The sequence below is a fragment of the Salvelinus alpinus genome, chromosome 15, assembly GCF_045679555.1.
Source record: "Salvelinus alpinus chromosome 15, SLU_Salpinus.1, whole genome shotgun sequence".
In the NCBI taxonomy this organism is placed as follows: Eukaryota; Metazoa; Chordata; class Actinopteri; order Salmoniformes; family Salmonidae; genus Salvelinus; species Salvelinus alpinus.
The window spans coordinates 22,461,721-22,489,224 of NC_092100.1; the positions used below are offsets into that span (position 1 = coordinate 22,461,721).

Sequence of the window (27,504 nt, forward strand, 5' to 3'; positions counted from 1 at the left end):
CAAAGAAACCTGAGGTAACCATATTGACTCACAGAACATGCCCACACCGAGAGACAAAGAGAGAGTGATGGAGATCTTTAAACGGTCAACAGCCCCCCCCCACCCCACATACATTACAGACATTGAGTAACACCAAAGCTAACCACCTGCTGACAAAATGAGAAACAAAATCAAGCATACCACCAAAATCAGTATGGACAAAAATAACATTTGATGCCTTCAATAAATTAATTATAACGCTTGAGAAATCACAACATAGCCAAAACAACAAAGGTGATTATAACAGCTACCCTTGGTTTAATGGGTTTGTCTCACCACAATGGAACAGACTTCGCTCCATTTGCTACTTGCTGTGACTGGTCTACGAAAACACTGTCACCACGTGGCGGAAAGGAGAACTGCATTAAGTATAACCACAAAATACAGGAAAAATACATTGTACACATTGTACTATGTTTGGTCTCTTTTCCCTTACAAAATGTAGCACACAATACCAGTCATTGAATCCTACATAAAAAGGTACAAAAATACAGAATTATTGGCAGTTAAATCCAAATACATTTATTGGTCATTTCATTCCACTGTACAAAGCAAGCATGAGATCTTGCAGTTACTGACTTGACTGGTCCGGGAAACAGTTGGAGAATTTTCATTTCCTTTATACCAACACGACACCTGGAACAAAGGCGAAAATATGATTACGTTAAGTACACAGTCATCCAGAAATAAAAACAGTCTGACATAACATTGGGGTGTGCTAAAGACCCTGTTCAAATACTTACTGAACCATAGAGATAAAATGGAATAGACTCAGCTTGATCCCTTCGGTCGAGGACACTTGGACCTTTGATATTTTCAGTGGTATTGTAAATAAAACACGCCCCCATAAAGAAAACACAAATAAATATAAAAAACAGGTCCAGCCGCTGCAGTTACTCCACTTCTGTTGGTCTAACCCCTAGAAGTTCTGGAAAACGGCTAAAGAAAATAAACCCTCCTCACAGCTGCCCATGTCCCTTAAAGTTGATGTGCTTCTTGTCAGTAACAACCACATGGCTGAGCTCAATTCCCCACTTCATTAAGTCAGGATTCCTATGCATCAGCCATGCCTCCTTGTCCGTCCAATATTTCCTCATCTCCCACCCCTTCTAATGCAACTATACCCGATGCTTCTCCCTCTTTTTCCCCTGCCCCTCTACAAAGTTTCTCTCTGCAGGCAGTCACCTAGTCCGAGGTGCTAAAGGAGCTCCTGAAACTTGACACCAAAAAACTGCTATTTTTATTGACTTGGCCAAAGCTTTTGATAGGGTAGACCATTCCATTCTTGTGGGCTGGCTAAGGAGTATTGGTGTCTGAGGGGTCTTTGGCTTGGTTTGTTAACTACCTCTCTCAAAGAGTGCAGTGTATAAAGTCAGAACATCTGCTGTGTCAGCCACTGCCTGTCACCAAGGGTGTACCCCAAGGCTCGATCCTAGGCCCCATGCTCTTAATTTACATCAACATAGCTCAGGCAATAAGACACGCTCATCCATTTATATGCAGATGATAGGCTTATACTCAGCTGGCCTCTCCCCAGATTTTGTGTTAAATGCTCTACAACAAAGATTTTAGTGCCCAACAAGCTCTCTACCCTTAACCTTGTTCTGAACACCTCCAAAACAAAAGGTCATGTGGTTTGGTAAGAAAAATGCCCCTCTCCCCACAGGTGTGTTTACAAACCTCTGAGGGTTTACAGCTTGAGGTAGTCATCTCATAAAAGTACTTGGGAGTACGGCTCAAACGTACACTGTCCTTCTCTCAGCACATCTCAAAGCTGCAGGCTAAGATTAAATCTAGATTTGGTTCTCCCTATCGTAATCGCTCCTCTTTCACCCCAGCTGCCAAACTAACCCAGATTCAGATGACCATACGTCATTTATAGATCGGCAGGTAAGGGTGCTCTCAAGCGGCTAGATGTTCTTTACCATTCAGCCATCAGATGTGCCACCAATGCTCCTTATTAGGACACATCACTGCACTCTATACTCCTCTGTAAACTGGTCTTCTCTGTATACCCATTGCAAGACCCACTGGTTGATGCGTATTTATAAAACCCTCTTAGGGCTCACTCCCCGCCCATCTGTGATACCTACTGCAGCCCTCGTCCTCCACATACAACACCCGTTCAGCCAGTCACATTTTGTTAAGGTCCCCAAAGCACACATATCCATGGGTCGCTCTTTTCAGTTCGCTGAAAATTGATTGTCCGATCCCTCCTGATGACCCGGTTGGACATGACTCCAACAGGGTCACCAAGATGGATCAGACAATGAAGTAGAGAGTCCAACCCAGTTGACTACATTAAAACGTTATAATCCTTCAATGGCGCTACCCATGCCAATAAAGCCTTTTGGCTACCAGAGGCCTCTATCATTCTCTATGGTCCCACCTAGTTGACTACTTCAAAATGGTGAAAGTACTCAATAGCGCTGCCCATACTGAAACAAGCTCTGAACTCACTTGCATGAGATCAGTGATCAAGTCATGGAAATCTCTCCTTCAAACAGAACGCATGATGGCAATTCTGTTAGCCAACGTCAAAGCTTGGTAACAAGATCTACTCTGCACCTAGTGGCTGAAATGTGCATAACACGTCATCACCCATTAAGTCACTATGTGTTGTCTGCTTTCATAAAAATAGCTGGTAGGCGATTAGCTCGGCAAGTGTAAGCCTTTAAAATACACACTGATCGCTAAAATACACACTGATCGCAAGGAGGATATGAGCGAGGATTGGATGCATTTTAAAGCTTTTCCAACAGCGTCTAGATCAGATGTGAAGCTCATATTCTCTACACTTCTACCACCTCACAGAGGTACATGGTTGCAATACGTACCACAGAGACCAGTCGCACGGCCTACTCCAGGGCTTTGACGATTGCCTCGTTGGCGTCTATGTTGATCTGGACCTCGGCCCTGGCAGCCTCGTCAGACGCAGACGCCATTTCAGACTGGGCCTTCTCCAAGTTGACCTTGGCAGCCTAAAGATCAGAGAGGTCAGATACACAACAACCATATCCCAATATCCATACTACGAAGTGCTGGACATCATGCATACTAAATATGCTAGCACAGTACCAGTCAATTTTTTTTACATTCAACTGAATAACCAATTAAGGCTAATAGTTTTTGGGATGCGTTTACACAGGCAGCCGAATTCTGAAATGTTTCACCATTGGTCTTTTGACCAATCAATTCAACTCTAATGCCAATAATTTGGCAAAAGAACTGGGCTGCATGAGTAAACACAGCCTTAGACAAGGGTCAGAGCTAGGCGGCGGGTCCCTGTAAGCATAGTTTGGGGAAACACTGCTTCAGCGATGCTAAAGCTGCATAATCCAATCCTGTACGGATGAATCTTTGAGCAAAGAACATAGTACAAAAAAAGGACAGCCTGTTCTTTATGCTTCTGCCAGACAAACAAACAGTTTTCAGTGGGTTTAATCCTAAATGAAATTGAGGTGGTATCAGTAACTCATTGTTCTAGGTTAAATGTAGGGGTAATGATTATTCTAATTAATAATTCAATTACTGGATGCAATGTAGTAGTCTAGTTTACTGTAGGCAATTTGTACTATGAAACTGAACTAGGCCTATGGGCTTGTTCCAGATCTCCATCCCTGACCTAATCCATCAAGTTAGGTGTGATTACTACCATTCACTCAACATGCCTTGTCATTGGTGAACTGACTATCACATCATTAGTAGCCTATTGTAGACATTTGCCAATTTTACACATATTCCAAAAACATGCTCCCTGTTTGCAACAAGGCACTATAGTAATATTGCATAAAAACATGAAAGAAATTCACTTTTTTTTCTTCCATGAACACCAAGCATTATTGGATTTGCCCCAAAAATACAACATTACTGAGTACCACTCCATATTTTCGTGCACGGTGGTGACTACATCATGTTATGGGTATGCTTGTAATAGTTAAGGACTAGGGGATTTGCCCCAAAAATACAACATTACTGAGTACCACTCCATATCTTCGTGCACGGTGGTGACTACATCATGTTATGGGTATGCTTGTAATCGTTAAGGACTAGGGAATTTATCCAGGACAAAAAAATAAATGGCGCTAAGCACATGCAACATCCTAAAGGAAAACCTGGTTCGGTCTGATTTCCACAAGACACTGGGACATTAAATTCACCTTTCAGCAAGGCAATAACCAAAAACACAAGGACAAATCTTTACAGGAGTAGCTAACCAAGAAGACAGTGAATGTTCGAGTGGCTGAGTTACAGTTTGGACTTAAATCTATGGCAAGACCTGAAAATGGTTGTCTAGCTATGATCAACAACCAATTTGATAGTGTGTTGAGTACTAGGCAGTTAGCAAGTTGGGTACTAATGACCAGCAGCAGCATCAGAGCTTGGAGAAGCCTAATTACCGTGACTAAACAGTCAGTCACAGGGAATTTGACCGCTGTCACAACTTGTGACCGCCGGTGTGGCGGTAATATGGTCAGCGTAACATGTCCTCTCCTTGCAAGATAGACTAATTGAATAGGAAGTTTAAACAAACCTGGTACGTTTCTGCTTTACTAGATCAAAGTGTAGGAAAAATACAATTGTGCCTTCGGAAAATCCATAGGCTGTCAAAAGTTGAAGTAAACATACCTTTGACAAGATAATATTCGAAATATTAATTTATAATTGTGTCAACGTTTTTATTTAGGTCCTTGAATTGCACAACAGGCAATAAGTGTGAACAAAAAATACATTAATAGAATCTAAGCCGTGGCGGTGTCTATTAAGACAATATGGAATTGTTTTAAGATCGCTAAATGATCCATGGTATGACTATTGGAATTGGAATTTTAGGACCCCTTAAAAAGTATCAGAACTGTTTTTATTTGATGAAACATAGAATTTGGCCTTAGTGCCATTCGCCCATAGAAACCTTGAATAACAGCTTCATACATCGATAAAATAAATAAATAATGGAAATAGGAAGTTTGTTCTGAAGTGTCTGTCCTATAGCTGATAGATAAGGATCACTATTTGTATTTATTCTGACAAGCATTTAACCCCTTATTTTAGGCATTAAAATATCTCCATATATAAACTCAGCAAAAAAAGAAATGTCCTCTCACTGTCAACTGCGTTAATTTTCAGCAAACTTAACGTGTGCCCAATCTGTTTGGACACTACATACAGAAGTTGGCAGATCGGCTGTACCGACTACAAAACGAGTCCCATAATGCTTGTGGGGGTCATAGAGCACTATCATGAGGCTCTCACTGACATCTTGTTCATGGGAGCCAGATCTTTCGGACTCTACAAACTTTTTTGTGAGAACACCGCTCTAGTTCTGTCACCTTTCACCGCAGACGGGCAACGTCGGCAGATGTGGTGGATTGAGACGCAGCCCATGCAAAAAATATTTTAAACTGACAAGATTGATGGGGATTCTTTAATTATGCTAATTCGTTTCACACGGGGAGCAGACAGCGACTCTAGGGGGCTAATATATATATATATATATATTTTTTTTTAAGGAAGGCAAACATGATTTTTTGTGAAGGACGGTATCAGCAGAACAGCTCTCTGCCATGTCTGTTTCCATCCATGCAGCAATGCGCATTGAACTATCGCAACACCACGTTTCCTTTCTCGCCAACGCGCTCACACCTACTGTTGCGGAGATTAAGTGCTCACAAGAAAGTATTCTCTTAGTTTACTAAACGCCGTAGCTAACTACTTTCGTCGTAATGATGCCTTAGCGAAGGAGACAAGTACGAAATAAGTGGTTGTGCTCGACTAAGACCCAATTATGGAAAAAGTATTTAGCAAAAGGCTCGTTGTCCATTTTCCCTATCTATTTTCATCACAGTGGTATAAATGGACGAAGTGGAGCTCGAGGGAGCAAAACAGTATTAAGACTGGGGGGGGGGGGGCAGGAGGGTAGAGCTAGAGATTTTTTCTCCTCGCCCAAGTCTTCCGATTGGCTCAGTTCCAACTTCAGACAGTTGGGTCAAAAACCACAAGGTGCCAACGAGAAGCCAATTTTAGGCTAGTTTTTCATTCCAGCGTACTTTAACCTGAAATTGTGTGCATGTTGGCAGGCCTGGAAGAGAGAGACTAGCATTACAAATTCACATTTCCTCTTTCCTGTGAAAGGCCCATTTGTTACAGTAGCGATTAAAGCATAGAAATGCCAAACATAGCTGGGAGTTAAAGGTCTCCCAGTGGGAACTTGGCACATCTGCTATAACTCAACAGTGACTGACCTTTCCTGCCTTATTAACAGCAGGGTTTCTCCTGTGCATTGTTCTCAGAGAAAGAAAAAAAAGTAATCCATTTCTTTGGAGTCAACTTGACAGTATGTGCCCTTCTTGGACAGGGTCAGAGAGAAAGAGGGAGGGGGGGAGCTCCTCTACGATGAACGTGTTTAGTCGGCTGATGGGGCTGTGAATAGTAAAGAGCAACATGGCCTTAGGGACATTTCACACAAATACATATTTTGACTGACATTTGAGCCAATGCTGTGCAGAATTCTGTTGAGTAAGGGATTTCGTCATTTCATGGAAGGTTTCCTTTTGCAAAACTATGGCTAAGGTCTGACTGAGCAGAGCTGCACACAGTTAACATCTTTATAAAAGGGGTTTCAATCAATGACTGACTGCATGGGCTGAATGATGCCAATCACAACTCTAGCCTAGCTTTTCAGAGAACAAAGCAATCCTAATGTAGAGGATGGGAAATATTCATGAAATTGTTATTGCTCTGATGAAGAGCATCTTGTGAGTGCTCTGGTTCAATGATTTAAGGGCAATCTGCTCCCATTGGCACAGGAAACGTAAGGTATCCCTCCCTTCTTCCTGCCCAGCTCTAACACACTACACCAGGTGTGTAACCATTGGCCAAAAAGTTGAAAAAAAGAACACGACAAACTCAGGTAGGTCCATCAGTTGTTTGCTTCCATTAAATAATATGTTTCGCAATAGAATTGTATACGCCCCCAGGGGTGTAATCATTTCGCCGATGCTGTTGCAAAATATTTTGTCTGTTGCAAAACGTTTAGCAACAGAAAACGTTTACTACAAAAGGAAAACGCAAATGAGAGTTTCTATTTGATAAATTCAGGTAGGAACCTCCGTTTCATTTTGGTTCTTAAATGGTAAACGGTTCCCGTAACGAATACACCCCAGTCCAACTATACAACTATGATTAGTTGATTACTAGAATCAGGTGTGATGCAGTGGCCTGGAAGACAAGCCTGCCCACCCTGTGGCCTGCAGGACAAGAGTTGCCCACCCATTGCCATAGAGATAATAAATAGGTCTATGAGTGGGTGCTGGATACTTACAGCCACATCCAGCTGGTCCAGGGGGAAAGCCTCTTCAGCCAGCAGCTGCACCGAGGAGTCTGCATTCACTGTGATTGACCCGCTGCTCACTGAAAAAGACAGAATTTGAGTAAAGCAACCTATTCCATTCAGCCAGCCACCCACCCATCATACCGGACCGACTCTTCTCTGTATACATCAATGATGTCGCTCTTGCTACTGGTGATTCTCGGATTCACCTCCACGCAGACGACACCATTCTGTATACATCTGGCCCTTCTTTGGACACTTAACTAACCTCCAGATGAGCTTCAATGCCATACAACTCTCCTTCCATTGCCTCCAACTACTCTTAAAATGCATGTAAAACTAAATGCATGCTCTTCAACCGATCGCTGCTCGCACCTGCCCGCCCGTCCAGCATCACTATTCAATCTGGACGGTTATGACTTAGAATATGTGGACAACTACAAATACCTAGGTGTCTGGTTAGACTGTAAACTCTCCTTCCATACTCACATTAAGCATCTCCAATCCAAAATTAAATCTAGAATCAGATTCCTATTTCGCAACAAAGCATCCTTCACTTATGCTGCCAAACATACCCTCGTAAAACTGACCATCCTACCAATCCTTGACTTCGGCGATGTCATTTACAAAATAGCCTCCAACACTCTACTCAATAAATTGGATGCAGTCTATCACAGTGCCATCCGTTTTGTCACCAAAGCTCCATATACTACCCACCACTGCGACCTGTACGCTCTCGTTGGCTGGCCCTCGCTTCATACTCGTCACCAGGTCATCTACAAGTCTCTGCTAGGTAAAGCCCCGCGTTCTCAGCTCACTGGTCACCATAGCAGCACCCGGTCGCAGTTGTAAATGAGAACTTGTTCTCAAATAGCCTACCTGGTTAAATAAAGGTGAAATAAATCAAATATACCACCCAGCCCCATGTAGACAACTTACTCGATTGAAATTAAATAAATGCATTGCCTTCATGCACAGACTGCAACAGTCTCTTAAAGTTCAGTGCTGTCACTAACATGCAGAATTTTCTTTTAGCTGATTTGAATCCAGGGAAGTAGACTACAATTTGAAAGTGTTACGCTAAGTCAGATTTCTCCAGGTCTAGGATGCAGTCATCCCCACAATTCAAGACAGGCCTGACCCCTGCTGGAAGTTCCATGTTAAGAGGTCCAATGAAGCAGTTCTCAATATCAAATCATTTCTGGGTAACAATTAAAGCCCTTTGTGATTAATTAAATACAAATTGTAAAAAATAGCAAAGAACAATCAGGCAATAATGTTGCTAGGACTGGGTTTGAGTGGAGAAAACTGAAAAGGAGCGGTTATTAGTAGATGGGTTTGAACTGTTATTTGCTTATTAAATAATTTACCGCATGGTGATATCACCAGAAATGCCAAAACTCCATCCCACCAAAACAGGCTGAAATTTCAGGCAGTTTTTTTTATTTTTACAAACAGCTCTTACACCAAAAAGGGGCATTATACATTTTCAGAATTGCACAGTATTACTCCAACCTCGCCGTGAATGGAGAGAGGTGTATCTCTATATAAATAAAACTGGAAAAATACAAGTTTGACTGCACTGGGACTTTAAAGTAAGGACGGGCAATATGTAGTCTTAAGGTATACTGGTATGGATCCACATAACGATAGATATTCATACTACCGTCTATTTCTACTCCCTAACCTCGTTTCACATACACCCTTTAGAAATGATCAGTGCAGACACTTTTGCAAATGTGCCATTTTGTTGTAGTGGATTTCAAAGCAGGGGAAGTAGCGTAACACTTTCAAATGTAGGCTAAGTTATATTTCTCCAGGTCAAGGATGCAGTCATCGTCTTCCCCACAATTCGAGACAGGACTGACCCCTGCCGTATTGTCCACATTAAAATGGCCAGTTATTGATATGGAACTGACCATTGCGATCACCTAGAAACACAGAAGGCATGCGCAAGCACTGTCCCCATTTGGTACGGAAGTAGCTTAGAAATCTTTGCTTTTATTAATCAGATACTTAAGTTGATACCACAAGGTCATTAAAAATGTAATCAAAGCTTCCAAAATGATGTATCAGCCTACCACACACACTGGTATTTGTACACATATGGGTGTCAGAGGAAAAATCTAGCCGTAGTGAATCAAATACATTTTAGGTGAGACCACTAGTCCCTCTTGCCATAAACGTCAGAGGTCAGACAGACTCACCCACCATTTTATAAAGGGTTAAGAACAGTGGAATTCCCACCATGTTGCTACACCTATCGAACTCTAACCCTTTTAGTTAGAGCTCATTCAAGGGGCTAGAGGTTAGGGACAGAGCCTATGGGTTGTGTTGTGGATTGGGCGATCCTGAAAAGCATCCTGGTCTCACAGCATAGACTTGTGTGTGATAAGAGATTTTACACACTATAAAACATACGCACACAAACATCAACAACATCACCCCTGCCCAGACCCACATGCTGCCAGCACCTGCAAGACTACTCCATATGACCTCGAACTGCTCCACTGCCTTGGTTACCCACAACCTTTTCAATATTCAAATAATAATGCATTTGATTCTTCCACAGTCGCAACAATGGAGGATCACTTGATTTCCAGTGAAGCAAAAGTTTCAAAATGATTGATGAGAAAAGTACGGTCCAACCCATTTCCTATCTCTTGAAACATACAGAGCTTACATTTTTGTTAACTTTAATTTAGTTAATTATGTTCCAACACTCCATCTTCAGTTGGATAGGCTTTCTGCAAGGTTTTTTATATATCTGACCCATCATTTTAGTATTATTTTCTGACTCCCTCCACATTGCTCTGATGTCCAAAAGATTTCTGCTCAAACTTGTGATAAAAGTTGCATGTACAGTTGAAGTCAGAAGTTTACATACACTTAGGTTGTAGTCAATAAAACTTGTTTTTCAACCACTACACAAATGTATTGTTAACAAACTATAGTTTTGGCAAGTTGGTTAGGACATCTACTTTGTGCATGACACATACATTTTCCAACAATTGTTTACAGACAGATTATTTCACTTATAATTCACTGTATTACAATTCCAGTGGGTCAGAAGTTTACGTTCACTAAGTTGACTGCGCCTTTAAACAGCTTGGAAAATTCCAGAAAATTGTGTCATGGCTTTAGAAGCTTCTGATAGAATAATTGACATAATTTGAGTCAATTGGCAGTGTACCTGTGGATGTATTTCAAGGCCTACCTTCAAACTCAGTGCCTCTTTGCTTGACATCATGGGAAAATCAAATAAAAACTAGCCAAGACCTCAGGGGAAAAAATTTGTTGCCCTCCACAAGTCTGCTTCATCCTTGGGAGAAATTTCCAAAACACCTGAAGGTACCACGTTCATCTGTACAAATAATAGTACACAAGTATCAACACCATGGGACCACGCAGCCGTCATACCGCTCAGGAAGGAGACAGTCCCGGGTGGCGCAGTGGTCTAGGGCACTGCATCGCAGTGCTAGCTGCGCCACCAGAGTCTCTGGGTTCGCGCCCAGGCTGGGCTGGGTTCGCGCCCAGGCTCTGTCGCAGCTGGCCGCAACCGGGAGATCCGTGGGGCGACGCACAATTAGCATAGCGTCGTCCGGGTTAGGGAGGGTTTGGCCGGTAGGGAGGGTTTGGCCGGTAGGGATATCCGTGTCTCAGTATGTAAAAATGTAATAAAATGTATGCACTCTACTGTAAGTCGCTCTGGATAAGAGCGTCTGCTCTTGGCCGGTAGGGATATCCTTGTCTCAGTATGTAAAAAATGTAATAAAATGTATGCCCTCTACTGTAAGTCGCTCTGGATAAGAGCATCTGCTAAATGACTAAAATGTAAATGTAATGTAAATGAGACACGTTCTGTCTCCTAGAGATGAACGTATTTTGGTGATAAAAGTGCAAATCAATCACAGAACAACAGAGGACCTTGTGAAGATGCTGGAGGAAACACGTACAAAAGTATCTATATCCACAGTAAAACAAGTCCTATATCGACAACCTGAAAGGCCGCTCAGCAAGGAATAAGCCACTGCGCAGAAACCGCCATAAAAAAAGCCAGACTACGGTTTGCGACTGCACATGGGGACAGAGATTGTACTTTTTGGAGAAATGTCCTCTGGTCTGATGAAACAAAAATAGAACTGTTTGGCCATAATGACCATTATGTTTGGAGGAAAAAGGGGGAGGCTTGCGAAGAACACCATCGCAACCGTGAAGCACGGGGGGGGGGGGGGGCAGCATCGTGTTGTGGGGGTGCTTTGCTGCAGGAGGGACTGGTGCACTTCACAAAATAGATGGCATCATGAGCATGGAAAATTATGTGGATATATTGAAGCAACATCAAGACATCAGTCAGGAAGTTAAAGCTTGGTCGCAAATGGGTCTTCCAAATGGACTATGACCCCAAGCATACTTCCAAATGTGTGGCAAAATGGCTTAAGAACAAATAAGTCAAGGTATTGGAGTGGCCATCACAAAGCCCTGACCTCAATCCCATAGAAAATTTGTGGGCAGAACTGAAAAAGCGTGTGCGAGCAAGGAAGCCTACAAACCTGACTCAGTTACACCAGCTCTGTCAGGAGGAATGGGCCAAAATACACCCAACATTGTGGGAAGCTTGTGGAAGGCTACCTGAAACGTTTGACCCAAGTTAGATTTAAAGGCAATGCTACCAAATATTAATTGATGGATGTAAACTTCTGACCCACTGGGAATGTGACGAAAGAAATAAAACATACGACTTCAGCTGTATTTGTAAATGTCTACATTGGTCAGTCAAATTCCTTTTTAATTCTGTCATTGAAATGTTATTTCATATTAAGTCATTTACAGTTTCTATGCATTCAGGATTTCCATGTGGGCGAATTTCAGAAATACTATGGATCATTATGCCATTTGATTCTGAATTTTAGGACGCCTTTAGATATCATGTGCTGTAGGTTGTTGGTACCCATCCAGGCGCTAGTGTGTCGCACTCCTCGCTGAATGACAAATGGATGAACAGGTGATAATTGTGCACGTTACTTCACAATTAAATTTAAAATTGGCCGTTGATTAGAGGTTGATTTAAACTTCGAAAGATAAATTGTGTAATGAGTGAATTATGCCTATTAAAATCAGCAACAAATACATTTGACAGCGCGCCTTGCGGGTTGATACCGTTCTCTTTTACGTTTAACTTTCTAAAAATAAGCAGTTACAGGATTGTTTTATTTACTGTAACCATAACTAAAATCAAATGTATCCTAATAGAAATGAAAACATACTGTTGCAATAGGCCTTTAAAATAATGCAAGACATATCTTTGACTCTATCCATGTCATGACTTCCTCCGAAGTCGGTCCCTCTCCTTGTTCGGGCGACGTTCGGCGGTCAACGTCACCGGTCTTCAAGCCATCGCCGATCCACCTTTCATTTTCCATTTGTTTTGTCTTCCCAACACACCTGGTTTCAATCCCATCAATTACATGTTGTGTATTTAACCCTCTGTTCACCACATGTCCTTGTCCGGTATTGTTTTTTTGTAAGTGCACGTTATGTCTGGGGGTTTTGTCCCATTATGATTGTGTTTTGTTCACGGTGATTTTTATCATTAAGCTGCGCCGTTGGAACACAGTCTTTGCTCTCCTGCGCCTGACTTCTCTGCCGCCAGTACGCACGCCTTACAGAATACCAGACCAAACTTATGGAGTCAGCAGGAGCAGGTACCCCAGGTATAGGGGTGGAGGAGCACGTAGCAATGATCCACCATCTTGGCACCGCCATTGACCGCGTAGTCCAGAAAATGGACCGCTGGGAGAGACAGGGAGTTCTCCCAGCGCCTCCACCAGCACAACCGTTATCTCCACTACGCACCCCTCCTTCTCCTGGTCCCAGTGGGATTAGTTTCTCCCTTCCCCAGGAATATGATGGGATGGCTGCGAACTGCCAGGGGTTCCTATTACAACTGGACCTATACCTGGCAACCGTCCACCCGGCTCCTTTGGGCCGTGAGAGGGTGTCCGCCCTCGTCTCGTGCCTCACCTAGAAAGCCCTGGAGTGGGCCAACGCCGTGTGGAGAGAGGGAGATGTAGTGTTGGACCAGTTTGAGGAGTTCACCCGCCGTTTCCGGGAAGTCTTCGACCACCCGCCCGAAGGTAGAGCGGCAGGTGAGCGCCTCTACCATCTGAGGCAGGGTACGAGGAGCGCCCAGGAGTTTGCCCTGGAGTTTCAGACCCTGGCTTCCGGAGCGGGATGGAACAACAGGGCCCTGATCGACCAGTATCGTTGCAGTCTGCGCGAGGACGTCCGTCGGGAGATGGCCTGCAGACACCACCTTCAAGTTCGACTAGCTGGTGGACCTGTCCATCCGGCTGGATAACCTGCTGGCTACCCACGGACGTTCAAATCAGGGTCTGTTGGTTCCATCCCCTCACACCCCCTCTCCAATACCCATGGAGCTGGGAGGGGCGGTGTGCAGGGAGACTGGAGGGGGTTCCAGCTCGTGCACCATCTGTGGCCGCAGAGGTCACACTGCCGGTCAGTGCCGGGTTGGTTCCTCTGGGTATCGAGGCAGCAGGCAGGGTGCTCTGGCACCACCCCAGGTGAGCCGGTACCATTCTCACCCAGAGCCCTCTGTTGCACATGTGTGTGTATGTCACTTTCCCTGAGTTTTCCCCGCATAAGGCGCTCGTCGATTCAGGCGAGGATGGGAATTTTATAGATAAATCGTTTGCCCTTAGTTAAAGGATCCCCATTATTTCCGTGGCTGTACCCTTCCCCGTTAACGCCTTAGAGAGTCGACCATTAGGGTCAGGGTTGATCAGGGAGGCCCCCGCTCCTCTGGGCATGATGACACAGGGGGGGGGTCACAAGGCGAGAATTAGTCACTTCCTTATTGACTCTTCTGCGTTTCCCGTGGTGCTAGGCCTACCCTGGTTAGTTTGTCATGACCCCACTGTTTCTTGGCCACAGAGGGCTCTCACGGGGTAGTCATGAGAGTGCCCGGGGAGGTGTTTAGGGGTTTCCGTTGGTGCTACTACGGTGGAAAATCCAGACCAGGTCTCCACCGTGCGCATTTCCCCTGAATATGCCGATTTGGCTCTCGCCTTTCTAAAAAGGCAATTCAATTACCACCCCATCGACGGGACGATTGCGCGATAGACCTCCTGGTAGACGCTGCACTTCCCAGGAGTCACGCCTGTAACAGGCAGAGACGGAAGCTATGGAAACATGTCTCTGAATCACTGCGTCAGGGGTACATTCGGTCATCCACTTCACCCGCCTCCTCAAGTTTCTTTTTTGTGAAGGAGGGAGGTTCGCGCCAGTGTATTGACTATTGGGGTCTGAACCAGATCACTGTGAGGTATAGTTACCCGCTACCGCTCATAGCCACAGCGATCGAGTCAATGGACGGGGCGCGCTTCTTCACCAAACTAGATCTCAGGAGCGCTTACAACCTGGTGCGTATCCGGGAGGGAGACGAGTGGAAGACAGCTTTCAGTACCACCACAGGGCACTTTGAGTACCTCGTCATGCTGTACGGGTTGATGAATAAGCCATCAGTCTTCCAGGCCTTTGTAGACGAGATTTTCAGGGACCTGCACGGGCAGGGTGTAGTGGTGTATATTGATAACATTCTGATATACTCCGCTACACGCGCCGAGCATGTGTCCCTGGTGCGCAGAGTGCTTGGTCGCCTGTTGGAGCATGACCTGTACATCAAGGCTGAGAAGCACCTGTTCTTTCAGCAGTCTGTCTCCTTCCTAGGGTACCGCATTTCCACCTCAGGGGTGGAGATGGCGTGACCGCATTTCAGCCGTGCGTAATTGGCCGACTCCCACCACGGTAAAGGAGGTGCAGAGGTTCTTAGGGTTTGCCAACTACTACCGGAGGTTTATCCGGGGTTTTGGTCAGGTAGTGGCTCCCATTACCTCACTGCTGAAGGGGGGCCCGGTGCGTTTGAAGTGGTCGGCTGAGGCGGACAGGGCTTTTGGTCACCTGAGGGTTGTTAACCTCGGCTCCCGTGCTGGCCCATCCAGATCCCTCTTTGGCGTTCATAGTGGAGGTGTACGCGTCCGAGGCTGGGATAGGAGCTGTGCTGTCTCAGCGCTCGGGTACGCCACCGAAGCTCCGCCCCTGTACCTTCTCGAAGAAGCTCAGCGGAGAAAAACTATGATGTGGGGGACCGGGAGCTGTTGGCTGCGTCAAGGCTTTGAAGGCGTGGAGACATTGGCTTGAGGGCTAAACACCCTTTCCTCATCTGGACTGACCACCGCAATCTGGGGTACATCCGGGCAGGTAGGAGATTGAACCCTCGCCAGGCAAGGTGGGCCATGTTTTTTACCCTTTCCTACAGACCAGGCTCCCAGAACGTGAAGGCAGACGCATTGTCCCGGCTGTATGACACAGAGGAGCAGCCCATGGATCCCACTCCCATACTTCCCGCCTCCTGCCTGGTGGCGCCGGTAGTGTGGGAGCTGGACGCGGACATTGGGCAGGCGTTACATGCAGAGCCCGCTCCCGTCTGTACGTCCCGTCTGATGTTTGTGACCGGTTGATCTATTGGGCCCACACGCCATCCTAGGATCGGTCGGACAGTGCACTGTTTGAGCGGGAGGTACTGGTGGCCTACCTTGGCTAAGGACGTGAGGGTTTGTGTTTCCTCCTGCTCGGTGTGCGCCCAGTGTAAGTCTCCTAGACACCTGCCCAGAGGGAAGCTACACCCCTTACCCGTTCCACAACGGTCTTGGTCGCACCTGTCAGTGGATCTTCTAACCGATCTTCCACCCTCACAGAGTAACACCGCGATCCTGGTCGTTGTGGATCGGTTCTCGAAGTCCTGTCGTCTCCTCCCTCTGCCCGGTCTCCCTACAGACTGCGGAGGCCTTGTTAACGCACGTCTTCCAGCACTACGGGGTGCCTGAGGATATAGTGTCTGATCGAGGTCCCCAGTTCACGTCTAGGGTCTGGAAAGCGTTCATGGAGCGCCTGGGTCCTCGATCAGCCTTACTTCAGGGTTTCAACCCGAGAGTAATGGGCAGGTGGAGAGAGTAAACCAGGATGTGGGCAGGTTTCTGCGGTCCTATTGCCAGAACCGGCCGGGGGAGTGGGCGGCGCTCATGCCCTGGGCCGAGATGGCACAGAACTTGCTTCGCCACTCCTCCACTAACCTCTCTCCCTTCCAGTGCGTACTGGGGTACCAGCCAGTTCTGGCGCCATGGCATCAGAGTCAGACCGAGGTTCCTGCGGTGGACGAATGGTTCAGGCGCGCAGAGGAGACATGGGAGGCTGTCCGTGTTTACCTTCAGCGGGCCGTGCTGCGCCAAAAGGAGAACGCAGATCGCCACCGCAGTGAGGCCCCGGTGTTTGCAACCCTCCGCCTGCCCTGCCGGAAGCTGGGACCGCGGTTTGTGGGGCATTTAAAGTCCTGAGGAGAGTGAACGAGGTTTGTTATAGGTTACAGCTTCCACCCGATTACCGTATTAACCCCTCGTTCCATGCGTCTCCCCTCAGGCCGGTGGTGGCTGGCCCGCTCCAGGAGTCTGAGGTGCGGGAGGTTCTCTGGACATCAAGGGGGCCCCGGCGTACTCCGTTCGCTCCATACTGGATTCAGGGCGAGGGGCCTTCAGTATCTCATGGAGTGGGAGGGGTACGGTCTGGAGGAAAGGTGCTGGGTTCCGGTCGAGGACGTGTTGGACCCATTAATGCTGCAGGAGTTCCACCGTCTTTGTCCGGATCGCCCTGCGCCTCGCCCTCCGGGTCGTCCCCGGTGCCGACTGCAGGAGCCGCGCGTTGGGGGGGTACTGTCACGACTTCCTCCGAAATCGGTCCCTCTCCTTGTTCGGACCGGTCTTCTAGCCATCGCCGATCCACCTTTTATTTTCCATTTGTTTTTGTCTTCCCAACACACCTGGTTTCAATCCCATCAATTACATCAAATCAAATATATTTATATAGCCCCTCTTACATCAGCTGATATCTCAAAGTGCTGTACAGAAACCCAGCCTAAAACCACAAACAGCAAGCAATGGAGGTGTAGAAGCACATGTGTATTTAACCCTCTGTTCCCCACATGTCCTTCTCCGGTATTGTTTTTTTGTAAGTGCATGTTATGTCTGGGGTTTTGTCCCATTATGATTATTGTGTTTTGTTCACAGTGACTTTTATCATTAAACTGCGCCGTTGGAACAGTCTTTGCTCTCCTGCGCCTGACTTCTCGACCGCCAGTACGCACGCCTTACAATCCAACTTGAGCGGGAATCAAAATATGCCAGTTAGCCTGCACATCAAAACTAATTTCACACAATAAGAGAGCCTATAGACAAGATTAAATTGACAATCTGATGAGTGACAATATTAGGCTTAACAGCTGTCAAATTGTACATAAAGAGATGGGCGCACCTTTAAATTTAAAGATGCAGGAAAGGATCTTCACGATCAAATCCTCCTTCAGAGTCACATGCAGGTAAAACATTGATTTCTATATAGTATTAGAAAGCAAAATCTGGTGTTTCTATGACACTTACCTTTGTCATAATTCAAGAGGTGCAGCTCTATTTCCAAATGTCACTTTTTGCAAGTATATGCGCGCTGTCCATGCATTCAGCACAAGAGCTCACACAGCAGCGTTGCTCTGGCTACTAAGCAAAAATATGCCATTTATGTAATTCATCCCTTACAATTGTTCATGCACTGGTGCTTTTGTTTAGGAATACAGAAAATAAATTTAACTTGGGCACCTGTCTGGTTATATTAATAGATTTTGTTTCTACCATGTCAAAAGAAGCTGTTTAACTAATCAAATCTACAAATAAAGTTGATCAAATGGATTACACTAATGTTTTTATTGTAAAGGAAACTAAAATAAATTCTAGACCTTGTTTTTCTAGGACAGTAGAATTATACAAAACATATCCTTGACTAACAAATAACTTTTTTTTCCCCAAACACATATATTCCCACTAATAAACTCAAAAAAGACATCCTCTCACTGTCAACTGCGTTTATTTTCAAACTTAACGTGTAAATATTTGTATGAACATAACAAGATTCAACAACTGAGACAAACTGAACAAGTTCCACAGATATGTGACTAACAAAAGTGGAATAATGTGTCCCTGAGCAAAGGGGAGGCAAAATCAAGAGTCAGTAAGTATCTGGTGTGGCCACCAGCTGCATTAAGTACTACTGCAGTGCATCTCCTCCTCATGGACTGCACCAGATTTGCCAGTTCTTGCTGTGAGATGTTACCACACTCTTCCACCAAGGCACCTGCAAATTCCCGGACATTTCTGTGGGGGGGGAAATGGCCCGAGCCCTCACACTCCGATCCAACAGGTCCCAGATGTGCTCAATGGGATTGAGATCCAGGCTCTTCGCTGGCCATGGCAGAACACTGACATTCCTGTCTTGCAGGAAATTATCCATACTGCTCATTCTGTGCGTGGTGGCATTGTCATGCTGCAGGGTCATGTCAGGATAAGCCTGCATGACGGGTACCACTTTAGGGAGCAGGATGTCTTCCCTGTAACACACAGCATTGAGATTGAGCTTGTCATTGCAGGCAGTCTGATGATGCTGTGAGACACCACCCCAGGCCATGACGTACCCTCCACCTCCAAATCGATCCCGCTCCAGAGTGCAGGGCTCGGTGTAACACTCATTCCTTCGACGATACAAGCGAATCCGACCAGCACCCCTGGTGAGACAAAACCGCAAGTCGTCAGTGAAGAGCACTTTTTTCCATTCCTGTCTGGTCCAGCGACGGTGGGTTTGTGCCCATAGGCGACGTTGTTGCCGGTGATGTCTGGTGAGTACCTGCCTTACAACAGGCCCTCAGTCCAGCCTCTCTCAGCCTATTGCGGACAGTCTGAGCACTGATGGAGGGATTGTGTGTTTCTGGTGTAACTCGGGCAGTTGTTGCCATCCTGTACCTGTCCCGCAGGTGTGATGTTCGGATGTACCGATCCTGTGCAGGTGTTACACGTGGTCTGCCACTGCGAGGACAATCAGCTGTTTGTCCTGTCTCCCTGTAGCGCCGTCTAACAGTACGGACATTGCAATTTATTGCCCTGGCCACATCTGCAGTCCTCATGCCTCCTTGCAGCATGCCTAAGGCATGTTCACACAGATGAGCAGGGACCCTGCTTTTGGAGCTTTTCAGAGTCAGTAGAAAGGCCTCTTTAGCGTCCTACGTTTTCAGAACTGTGACCTTAATTGACTACCGTCCGTAAGCTGTTAGTGTCTTAACAACCGTTCCACAGGTGCATGTTCATTAATTGTTTATCGTTCATTTTTACATTTACATTTAAGTCATTTAGCAGACGCTCTTATCCAGAGCGACTTACAAATTGGTGCATTCACCTTATGATATCCAGTGGAACAACCACTTTACAATAGTGCATCTAACTCTTTTAAGGGGGGGGGGGTTAGAAGGATTACTTTATCCTATCCTAGGTATTCCTTAAAGAGGTGGGGTTTCAGGTGTCTCCGGAAGGTGGTGATTGACTCCGCTGACCTGGCGTCGTGAGGGAGTTTGTTCCACCATTGGGGTGCCAGAGCAGCGAACAGTTTTGACTGGGCTGAGCGGGAACTGTACTTCCTCAGAGGTAGGGAGGCGAGCAGGCCAGAGGTGGATGAACGCAGTGCCCTTGTTTGGGTGTAGGGCCTGATCAGAGCCTGAAGGTACGGAGGTGCCGTTCCCCTCACAGCTCCGTAGGCAAGCACCATGGTCTTGTAGCGGATGCGAGCTTCAACTGGAAGCCAGTGGAGAGAGCGGAGGAGCGGGGTGACGTGAGAGAACTTGGGAAAGTTGAACACCAGACGGGCTGCGGCGTTCTGGATGAGTTGTAGGGGTTTAATGGCACAGGCAGGGAGCCCAGCCAACAGCGAGTTGCAGTAATCCAGACGGGAGATGACAAGTGCCTGGATTAGGACCTGCGCCGCTTCCTGCGTGAGGCAGGGTCGTACTCTGCGAATGTTGTAGAGCATGAACCTACAGGAACGGGTCACCGCCTTGATGTTAGTTGAGAACGACAGGGTGTTGTCCAGGATCACGCCAAGGTTCTTAGCACTCTGGGAGGAGGACACAATGGAGTTGTCAACCGTGATGGCGAGATCATGGAACGGGCAGTCCTTCCCCGGGAGGAAGAGCAGCTCCGTCTTGCCGAGGTTCAGCTTGAGGTGGTGATCCGTCATCCACACTGATATGTCTGCCAGACATGCAGAGATGCGATTCACCACCTGGTTATCAGAGGGGGGAAAGGAGAAGATTAATTGTGTGTCGTCTGCATAGCAATGATAGGAGAGACCATGTGAGGATATGACAGAGCCAAGTGACTTGGTGTATAGCGAGAATAGGAGAGGGCCTAGAACAGAGCCCTGGGGGACACCAGTGGTGAGAGCACGTGGTGCGGAGACAGATTCTCGCCACGCCACCTGGTAGGAGCGACCTGTCAGGTAGGACGCAATCCAAGCGTGGGCCGCGCCGGAGATGCCCAGCTCGGAGAGGGTGGAGAGGAGGATCTGATGGTTCACAGTATCAAAGGCAGCCGATAGGTCTAGAAGGATGAGAGCAGAGGAGAGAGAGTTAGCTTTAGCAGTGCGGAGCGCCTCCGTGACACAGAGAAGAGCAGTCTCAGTTGAATGACTAGTCTTGAAACCTGACTGATTTGGATCAAGGTCATTCTGAGAGAGATAGCAGGAGAGCTGGCCAAGGACGGCACGTTCAAGAGTTTTGGAGAGAAAAGAAAGAAGGGATACTGGTCTGTAGTTGTTGACATCGGAGGGATCGAGTGTAGGTTTTTTCAGAAGGGGTGCAACTCTCGCTCTCTTGAAGACGGAAGGGACGTAGCCAGCGGTCAAGGATGAGTTGATGAGCGAGGTGAGGTAAGGGAGAAGGTCTCCGGAAATGGTCTGGAGAAGAGAGGAGGGGATAGGGTCAAGCGGGCAGGTTGTTGGGCGGCCGGCCGTCACAAGACGCGAGATTTCATCTGGAGAGAGAGGGGAGAAAGAGGTCAAAGCACAGGGTAGGGCAGTGTGAGCAGAACCAGCGGTGTCGTTTGACTTAGCAAACGAGGATCGGATGTCGTCGACCTTCTTTTCAAAATGGTTGACGAAGTCATCAGCAGAGAGGGAGGAGGGGGGAGGAGGGGGAGGAGGATTCAGGAGGGAGGAGAAGGTGGCAAAGAGCTTCCTAGGGTTAGAGGCAGATGCTTGGAATTTAGAGTGGTAGAAATTGGCTTTAGCAGCAGAGACAGAAGAGGAGAATGTAGAGAGGAGGGAGTGAAAGGATGCCAGGTCCGCAGGGAGGCGAGTTTTCCTCCATTTCCGCTCGGCTGCCCGGAGCCCTGTTCTGTGAGCTCGCAATGAGTCGTCGAGCCACGGAGCAGGAGGGGAGGACCGAGCCGGCCTGGAGGATAGGGGACATAGAGAGTCAAAGGATGCAGAAAGGGAGGAGAGGAGGGTTGAGGAGGCAGAATCAGGAGATAGGTTGGAGAAGGTTTGAGCAGAGGGAAGAGATGATAGGATGGAAGAGGAGAGAGTAGCGGGGGAGAGAGAGCGAAGGTTGGGACGGCGCGATACCATCCGAGTAGGGGCAGTGTGGGAAGTGTTGGATGAGAGCGAGAGGGAAAAGGATACAAGGTAGTGGTCGGAGACTTGGAGGGGAGTTGCAATGAGATTAGTGGAAGAACAGCATCTAGTAAAGATGAGGTCAAGCGTATTGCCTGCCTTGTGAGTAGGGGGGGAAGGTGAGAGGGTGAGGTCAAAAGAGGAGAGGAGTGGAAAGAAGGAGGCAGAGAGGAATGAGTCAAAGGTAGACGTGGGGAAGTTAAAGTCACCCAGAACTGTGAGAGGTGAGCCATCCTCAGGAAAGGAACTTATCAGGGCGTCAAGCTCATTGATGAACTCTCCAAGGGAACCTGGAGGGCGATAAATGATAAGGATGTTAAGCTTGAAAGGGCTGGTAACTGTGACAGCATGGAATTCAAAGGAGGCGATAGACAGATGGGTCAGGGGAGAAAGAGAGAATGTCCACTTGGGAGAGATGAGGATCCCAGTGCCACCACCCCGCTGACCAGAAGCTCTCGGGGTGTGCGAGAACATGTGGGCAGACGAGGAGAGAGCAGTAGGAGTAGCAGTGTTATCAGTGGTAATCCATGTTTCCGTCAGTGCCAAGAAGTCGAGGGACTGGAGGGAAGCATAGGCTGAGATGAACTCTGCCTTGTTGGCCGCAGATCGGCAGTTCCAGAGGCTGCCTGAGACCTGGAACTCCACGTGGGTCGTGCGCGCTGGGACCACCAGGTTAGAGTAGCAGCGGCCACGCGGTGTGAAGCGTTTGTATGGTCTGTGCAGAGAGGAGAGAACAGGGATAGACAGACACATAGTTGACAGGCTACAGAAGAGGCTACGCTAATGCAAAGGAGATTGGAATGACAAGTGGACTACACGTCTCGAATGTTCAGAAAGTTAAGCTTACGTTGCAAAAAATCTTATTGACTAAAATGATATAGTACTGCTGGCTGGTGAAATAGGCTAGCTAGCAGTGGCTGCGTTGTTGACTTTGTTTGAAAGTGTAGCTGGCTAGGTAACCTCGACAATTACTCTAGACTACACAATTATCTTGGATACAAAGACGGCTATGTAGCCAGCTAATTGTTCATTGAACAAGCATGGGGAAAAGTGTTTAAACCCTTTACAATGAAGATCTGTGAAGTTTTGGACTTTTACGAATTATCTTTGGAAGACATGGTCCTGAAAAAGGGACGTTTGTTTTTTTGCAGTTTATTTATTCATGCTATTAATCCTTTATTTATTAAGCATTGGCGCTTATGTTTGCTGCACCTTTCAGGATGATATGCATCTGATGCATATGCTTAAGTAGACGCCCGGCAATGTTCTCTAGCGGGTACTTATAGCCTGAAAGGCCAGGCAGTTCTAGTGTTGAAGGATTGCTGTAGATCCTGAGGTTGTCTTTTTCCTATAGTTTATTTTTTTATCATCTCAGGATATAAAATTATTTTCAAAATATATATAAAAAAAAAGGGGGCATTGAGTTTAATATCAGTCAGTTATATCGTTGGAAAATAAGCTTAGTTTATATTCATCTTTACCAATACCTGTTACGTTTGGGTCCTGTCTAATTCTTTCTGCAAGCGGTTCAATTGCCAGTGCAAATAGGACGAGGGAGAGAGGGCATTCCTGTCTCGTGCCCATTTCTAAAGCAGTTTAAAATCAGAGTGTATTTTTATGAAATGTATCATTTGAGCTGAAAAGTTGAAGATTAGAATAGGAAAGGCTATTCAAGCCTGTCGAAAGCCTTTTCGGCAACAACCATTATTGATAAAACTACATTAATTTTGTTAGTCTATTATATTGAAACATGTTCTTGTATGGTAAGACTTGCCATTGTTTATGAGTTTCATTCTTTTGGTTGCCACTTATGGGTCTTAAAGCTGCAGAGGACTCCAGATTTTCCTGGTTTTAATATAACGGTTTGATACATGGAACTCAGAAGCACTGACTTGAGTGACGTCATTTGAGTAAATAGGGTCGCTTCTTCTGTCCCAGAATGTCAACTCAAATTCTACGGGAAAGCAGTCCATACTTTCGCCTTGAGAACTTTTTAACAGCGCATAATATTTATTTTTGGGTGATATCTATTTTTAGTGATTCTTGGTCTGCTGATATAAATCTGAAGAAACTATAGAAGCTTTTAAAATTGTTAAGTTCAGAAATTGTATTTTCTTTACCTTATAAAAACGTACCAAGACGTATTTCCAAAAAATATACAGTCTTCAAAGAACCATGATATAGGATCATTCTCCTGTATCATGCAGAATTATACCAACAGAAAATGCTGTTGAAAATGCACTTAGCGACAGAATAAGGAGAACGAACAGAGCTCCATTTCTTAAATGCGTAAACATAAAAATAAAGACCTTTTACCATTACCAATGTAGACAGAGGAAAGCAGACAGATTACATAATTTGGGATCCTTTTTATGCAAACTTTAGGGGAATGATAATCTCATACTCAGTTAAAGTTAAATCTGAGTAAAGTAAAAAATAAAATAAAAAATTTAAAACACTAAATGTTAGAAAAAGCCCATAAAGTATTTACAAGAAAGAAAATAACATTTCTGAACATAAGCCAGAATATGATATTTTAATTTAAACAACTACAGGTTAAAGAAAAAGAAAAACACTGCAAATAAACCTGGTAAACACCTCAGACATCCCAGATTTCATTGTCATTCAGATTTCATTCATTCAGATGTCAACTCTGGAGTTCAGATAGCAATAGAAATCATGCTATATTAGAGCAAACCCCCAAAAATAACTCTTATTTTGGCAGGCGACCTAAATCAAACATCTTGTTTGACATAGCAATAAAGGAAAATATAATGATTGTTTATAGATAAATCCTTCTTGCCCACTTTCACAAGCCAAACATGTCCCTCTCCAGCTCCCAGTTCTTTCCTCCTTAGCAGACAGGTCCTGGACAAATCAAATAGTCTGGCCCTGGATTTTGACCAACTTCCCCCTTGACTTTGGTCTGATAGTTCCATAGTTTGATGATACCCATGAGTGGGTATTTTGCATTCTTCTGTTTCACTCCGATCCAATGGTATGGTTCCAGATCCTCTGGTGATATACCCACGACAAGTTCCTCTGATATCAGTTTGACCAAGTTGCTGGAAGGTCTCCTTTTTCCTAACCTTCTGGTTAGGACAATACTCTCATGTTACATCGGATTGTGTTTTCTTGCTGGTCCAATTCTTCTAAAGTTCACAACCTTGTTCCCAAAAGGCTAATTTTGTTAATTCATGCGCACGCATTGTTTGTGCGTATGACACAATATCCTCTGTCTTTGAGCGAATCTGCTAATTTTCCCCCCAACAATTGTAGCAGTTTTGGTGTGCATTGAGAGTATTAAAGCTATGTTTCCCTGGACAGATTTAACTGTTCATAACTTTTGTTTGCGTCTCCAAGTTGCCATTTCCTTCGAAGGCGGCAATGGTCTGTTGGATTTATGTTGCGGCGCTGTTTAACAAACAGATTGCTCACTCTCCCAGTTTCTTGGGGACTTGATTAATCAAGAGGCTTGCTTTAAAACTTTGTAATCTGGTTTCTACATATAACCACAGTTGACAGTACAAAACAGAGCTACTCACACCCCATGCGGCCAACCGGTACACTGATGCGCCTCCTCTTTGCCCTTTACGTTTGATGCATAAAATCATATGAGGTTATCAGACCACTGAGCCATCAAGCAAAATCTCACCAAAGAACTTTGTTGCGGAGCCATCATCGTTGAACACGGTGACCACTCCGGGCCGGAGAACCTGCAGCGTGGGGACGTGGGCAGGGAGGATACCGAAAGCGCCAGTCAGCGTGGGCACATCAACCTGTTTCACACTGGCCTCCTTGAAGTACACCTGGGAGAAGGAGAAAACAATACATTACAGTACATTGACTATTATTGATTTTCTTAGAATTGAAGTTGAATATTATCTGTGGAAATATACAGTATCTGCATGCAGTACTAGATAATTGTTCTAATGGATAAAGTCCATGCATATTTACTGAGATGTTACTATATTTTAGTTGTCAATGAGGTTCTGGTAAGGTACATTTCAGTTATACCTTATATAATGCCATTACTGTCTGACAGGTTGAAAAGCAAACAGAATTCTCTTCAATTCATATTTAATGTTGACTTGAGTTATGTAACTAGGTAAGACTGTTTCCAACTAGCTAGTAAATTACTGTCAGATGCACTTCAGTGACATCTAGCTAGCTATAACGCTAACGTGTATCTAGCTAACTAACTGAATAGCTAACGTTAGCTAGTTATGTGGGTGACTAAGAAGGTGGAGTCTGCACACTCCTAAAGATTTAGCCAATCTAATTATTAAATCAGAAATGGTTGCTAACAATTGAAGAGTTCTGTAATCCATTTCTAGTCCCAAGGTGAAATAATAAGAAAGTGCAAGGGCCTGTGACCCATTGTGGTAACGTTAACTAGCTTTGTCAAACAGGTTATTTATTGCAATCTAACGTTAGCTAGCAAGTGGCAACACAGGGACACATTGTTACACAGAACAATTTAGGCATGCCAAACTGATTTGGCGAGGCTTGGTTGGAAGAATATACACGCCCGAGCGTCAATTTACAACTAACTGTTACATACACAGGTAAAAAGTAGGTACGCTAACGTTACCAAGTTAAACTAGCTAGACATTGAGCGGTGTGCACGCCACAGGCATTTGTCGCTAACTACATACGTATGGTTGGATAATGTGTCTTTATTATTAAGAGAGTGACGTTATATCAATGGAGATAGCTAGCTAGGAACCTACCGTAGGCCAATAACATAAGCCTTGTCAACCACGGACTATTTTACCTGAGTTGGCGAGGCAAATGTGAAGGACATCTGGGCAGAACCTGAAGGCGCGTCGGCGTAGCATCTTGTTTGCCTCAATACAGGGAGAGAGCGACGGAGAAACCTGGCTGCCATCATTTTTGTTAGAATGAATATAATTCAAGTACAAACGAATTCCCAAGCCCTTGCGCGAAGCCAGTCAAACAGTGTGCGTCTGACAGGACAAGGACATTGATTGAACCGACCCACAATGCCGTATGAGCGTTCAAAGTATGACGGGAAATGTAGTTATTTTCTAGAGGCAACACATTCAATCCAAGGATTCGTATACATCAGTGTTCAATCTGAAAAGGTGTCTCGTTCGGTGTGATCTTTAACACTGAATATTTCATATTTTGGTTATCTGCCGTTGTAAATAGACAAATTTATTGAAAAAGTGAAGGCATATGTGGTAGTGTGTAACATTTCACAGCCAGGGGGTGGCGCCGTTAGAATGTCAAACAGGCTCCACTGATGAGACGATTGATAAAATCATCACTGACCCATCAAGGTGAACAAAATCAAAGTTAAAGTGTGATTCTGTTTTACCAAAAGCTGCAAAATAATACAGAGCCTGATACTACAGTATCCACTATGGTTGCTCAGATAATAATGTTCAATATAAAGTATAGCCCATATAATAAAATATTAGAGCTCTATATATAATATTATAAATAATAAGTAATATTAGGTATTACATAAGGAAATTCAGAACGGAAACGTATCA

The 27,504-nt window shown here is 45.4% G+C and overlaps 1 protein-coding gene across 1 annotated transcript; it reads right to left on the reverse strand.

The window, feature by feature from the left end:
- Positions 1 to 538: 538 nt before the first annotated feature.
- LOC139539736 (ATP synthase subunit delta, mitochondrial-like) lies at positions 539 to 27,012 on the reverse strand. The gene is made up of 5 exons (XM_071342955.1): positions 26,760 to 27,012; positions 25,638 to 25,791; positions 7,361 to 7,449; positions 2,877 to 3,020; positions 539 to 675 (listed from the first exon to the last, which is right to left on the reverse strand). The coding sequence occupies exons 1-4, from the start codon at positions 26,874 to 26,876 to the stop codon at positions 2,898 to 2,900; spliced, it is 483 nt and encodes a 160-aa protein (XP_071199056.1). The 5' UTR covers positions 26,877 to 27,012; the 3' UTR covers positions 539 to 675; positions 2,877 to 2,897.
- Between the last annotated feature and the right edge of the window lie 492 nt (positions 27,013 to 27,504).

What these genes read in the sequence shown, in the direction of transcription:
- LOC139539736 (XM_071342955.1), bottom strand. Translation starts at nt 26,876, where the DNA reads ATGATGGCAGCCAGGTTTCTCCGTCGCTCTCTCCCTGTATTGAGGCAA. An exon ending in CTCCGCAACAAAGTTCTTTG is followed by an intron (nt 7,450 to 25,637) that starts GTGAGATTTTGC and finishes TGTCTTTTTCAG; the next exon opens with TGAGCAGCGGGTCAATCACA. An exon ending in TGGACCAGCTGGATGTGGCT is followed by an intron (nt 3,021 to 7,360) that starts GTAAGTATCCAG and finishes TCTGATCTTTAG; the next exon opens with GCTGCCAAGGTCAACTTGGA.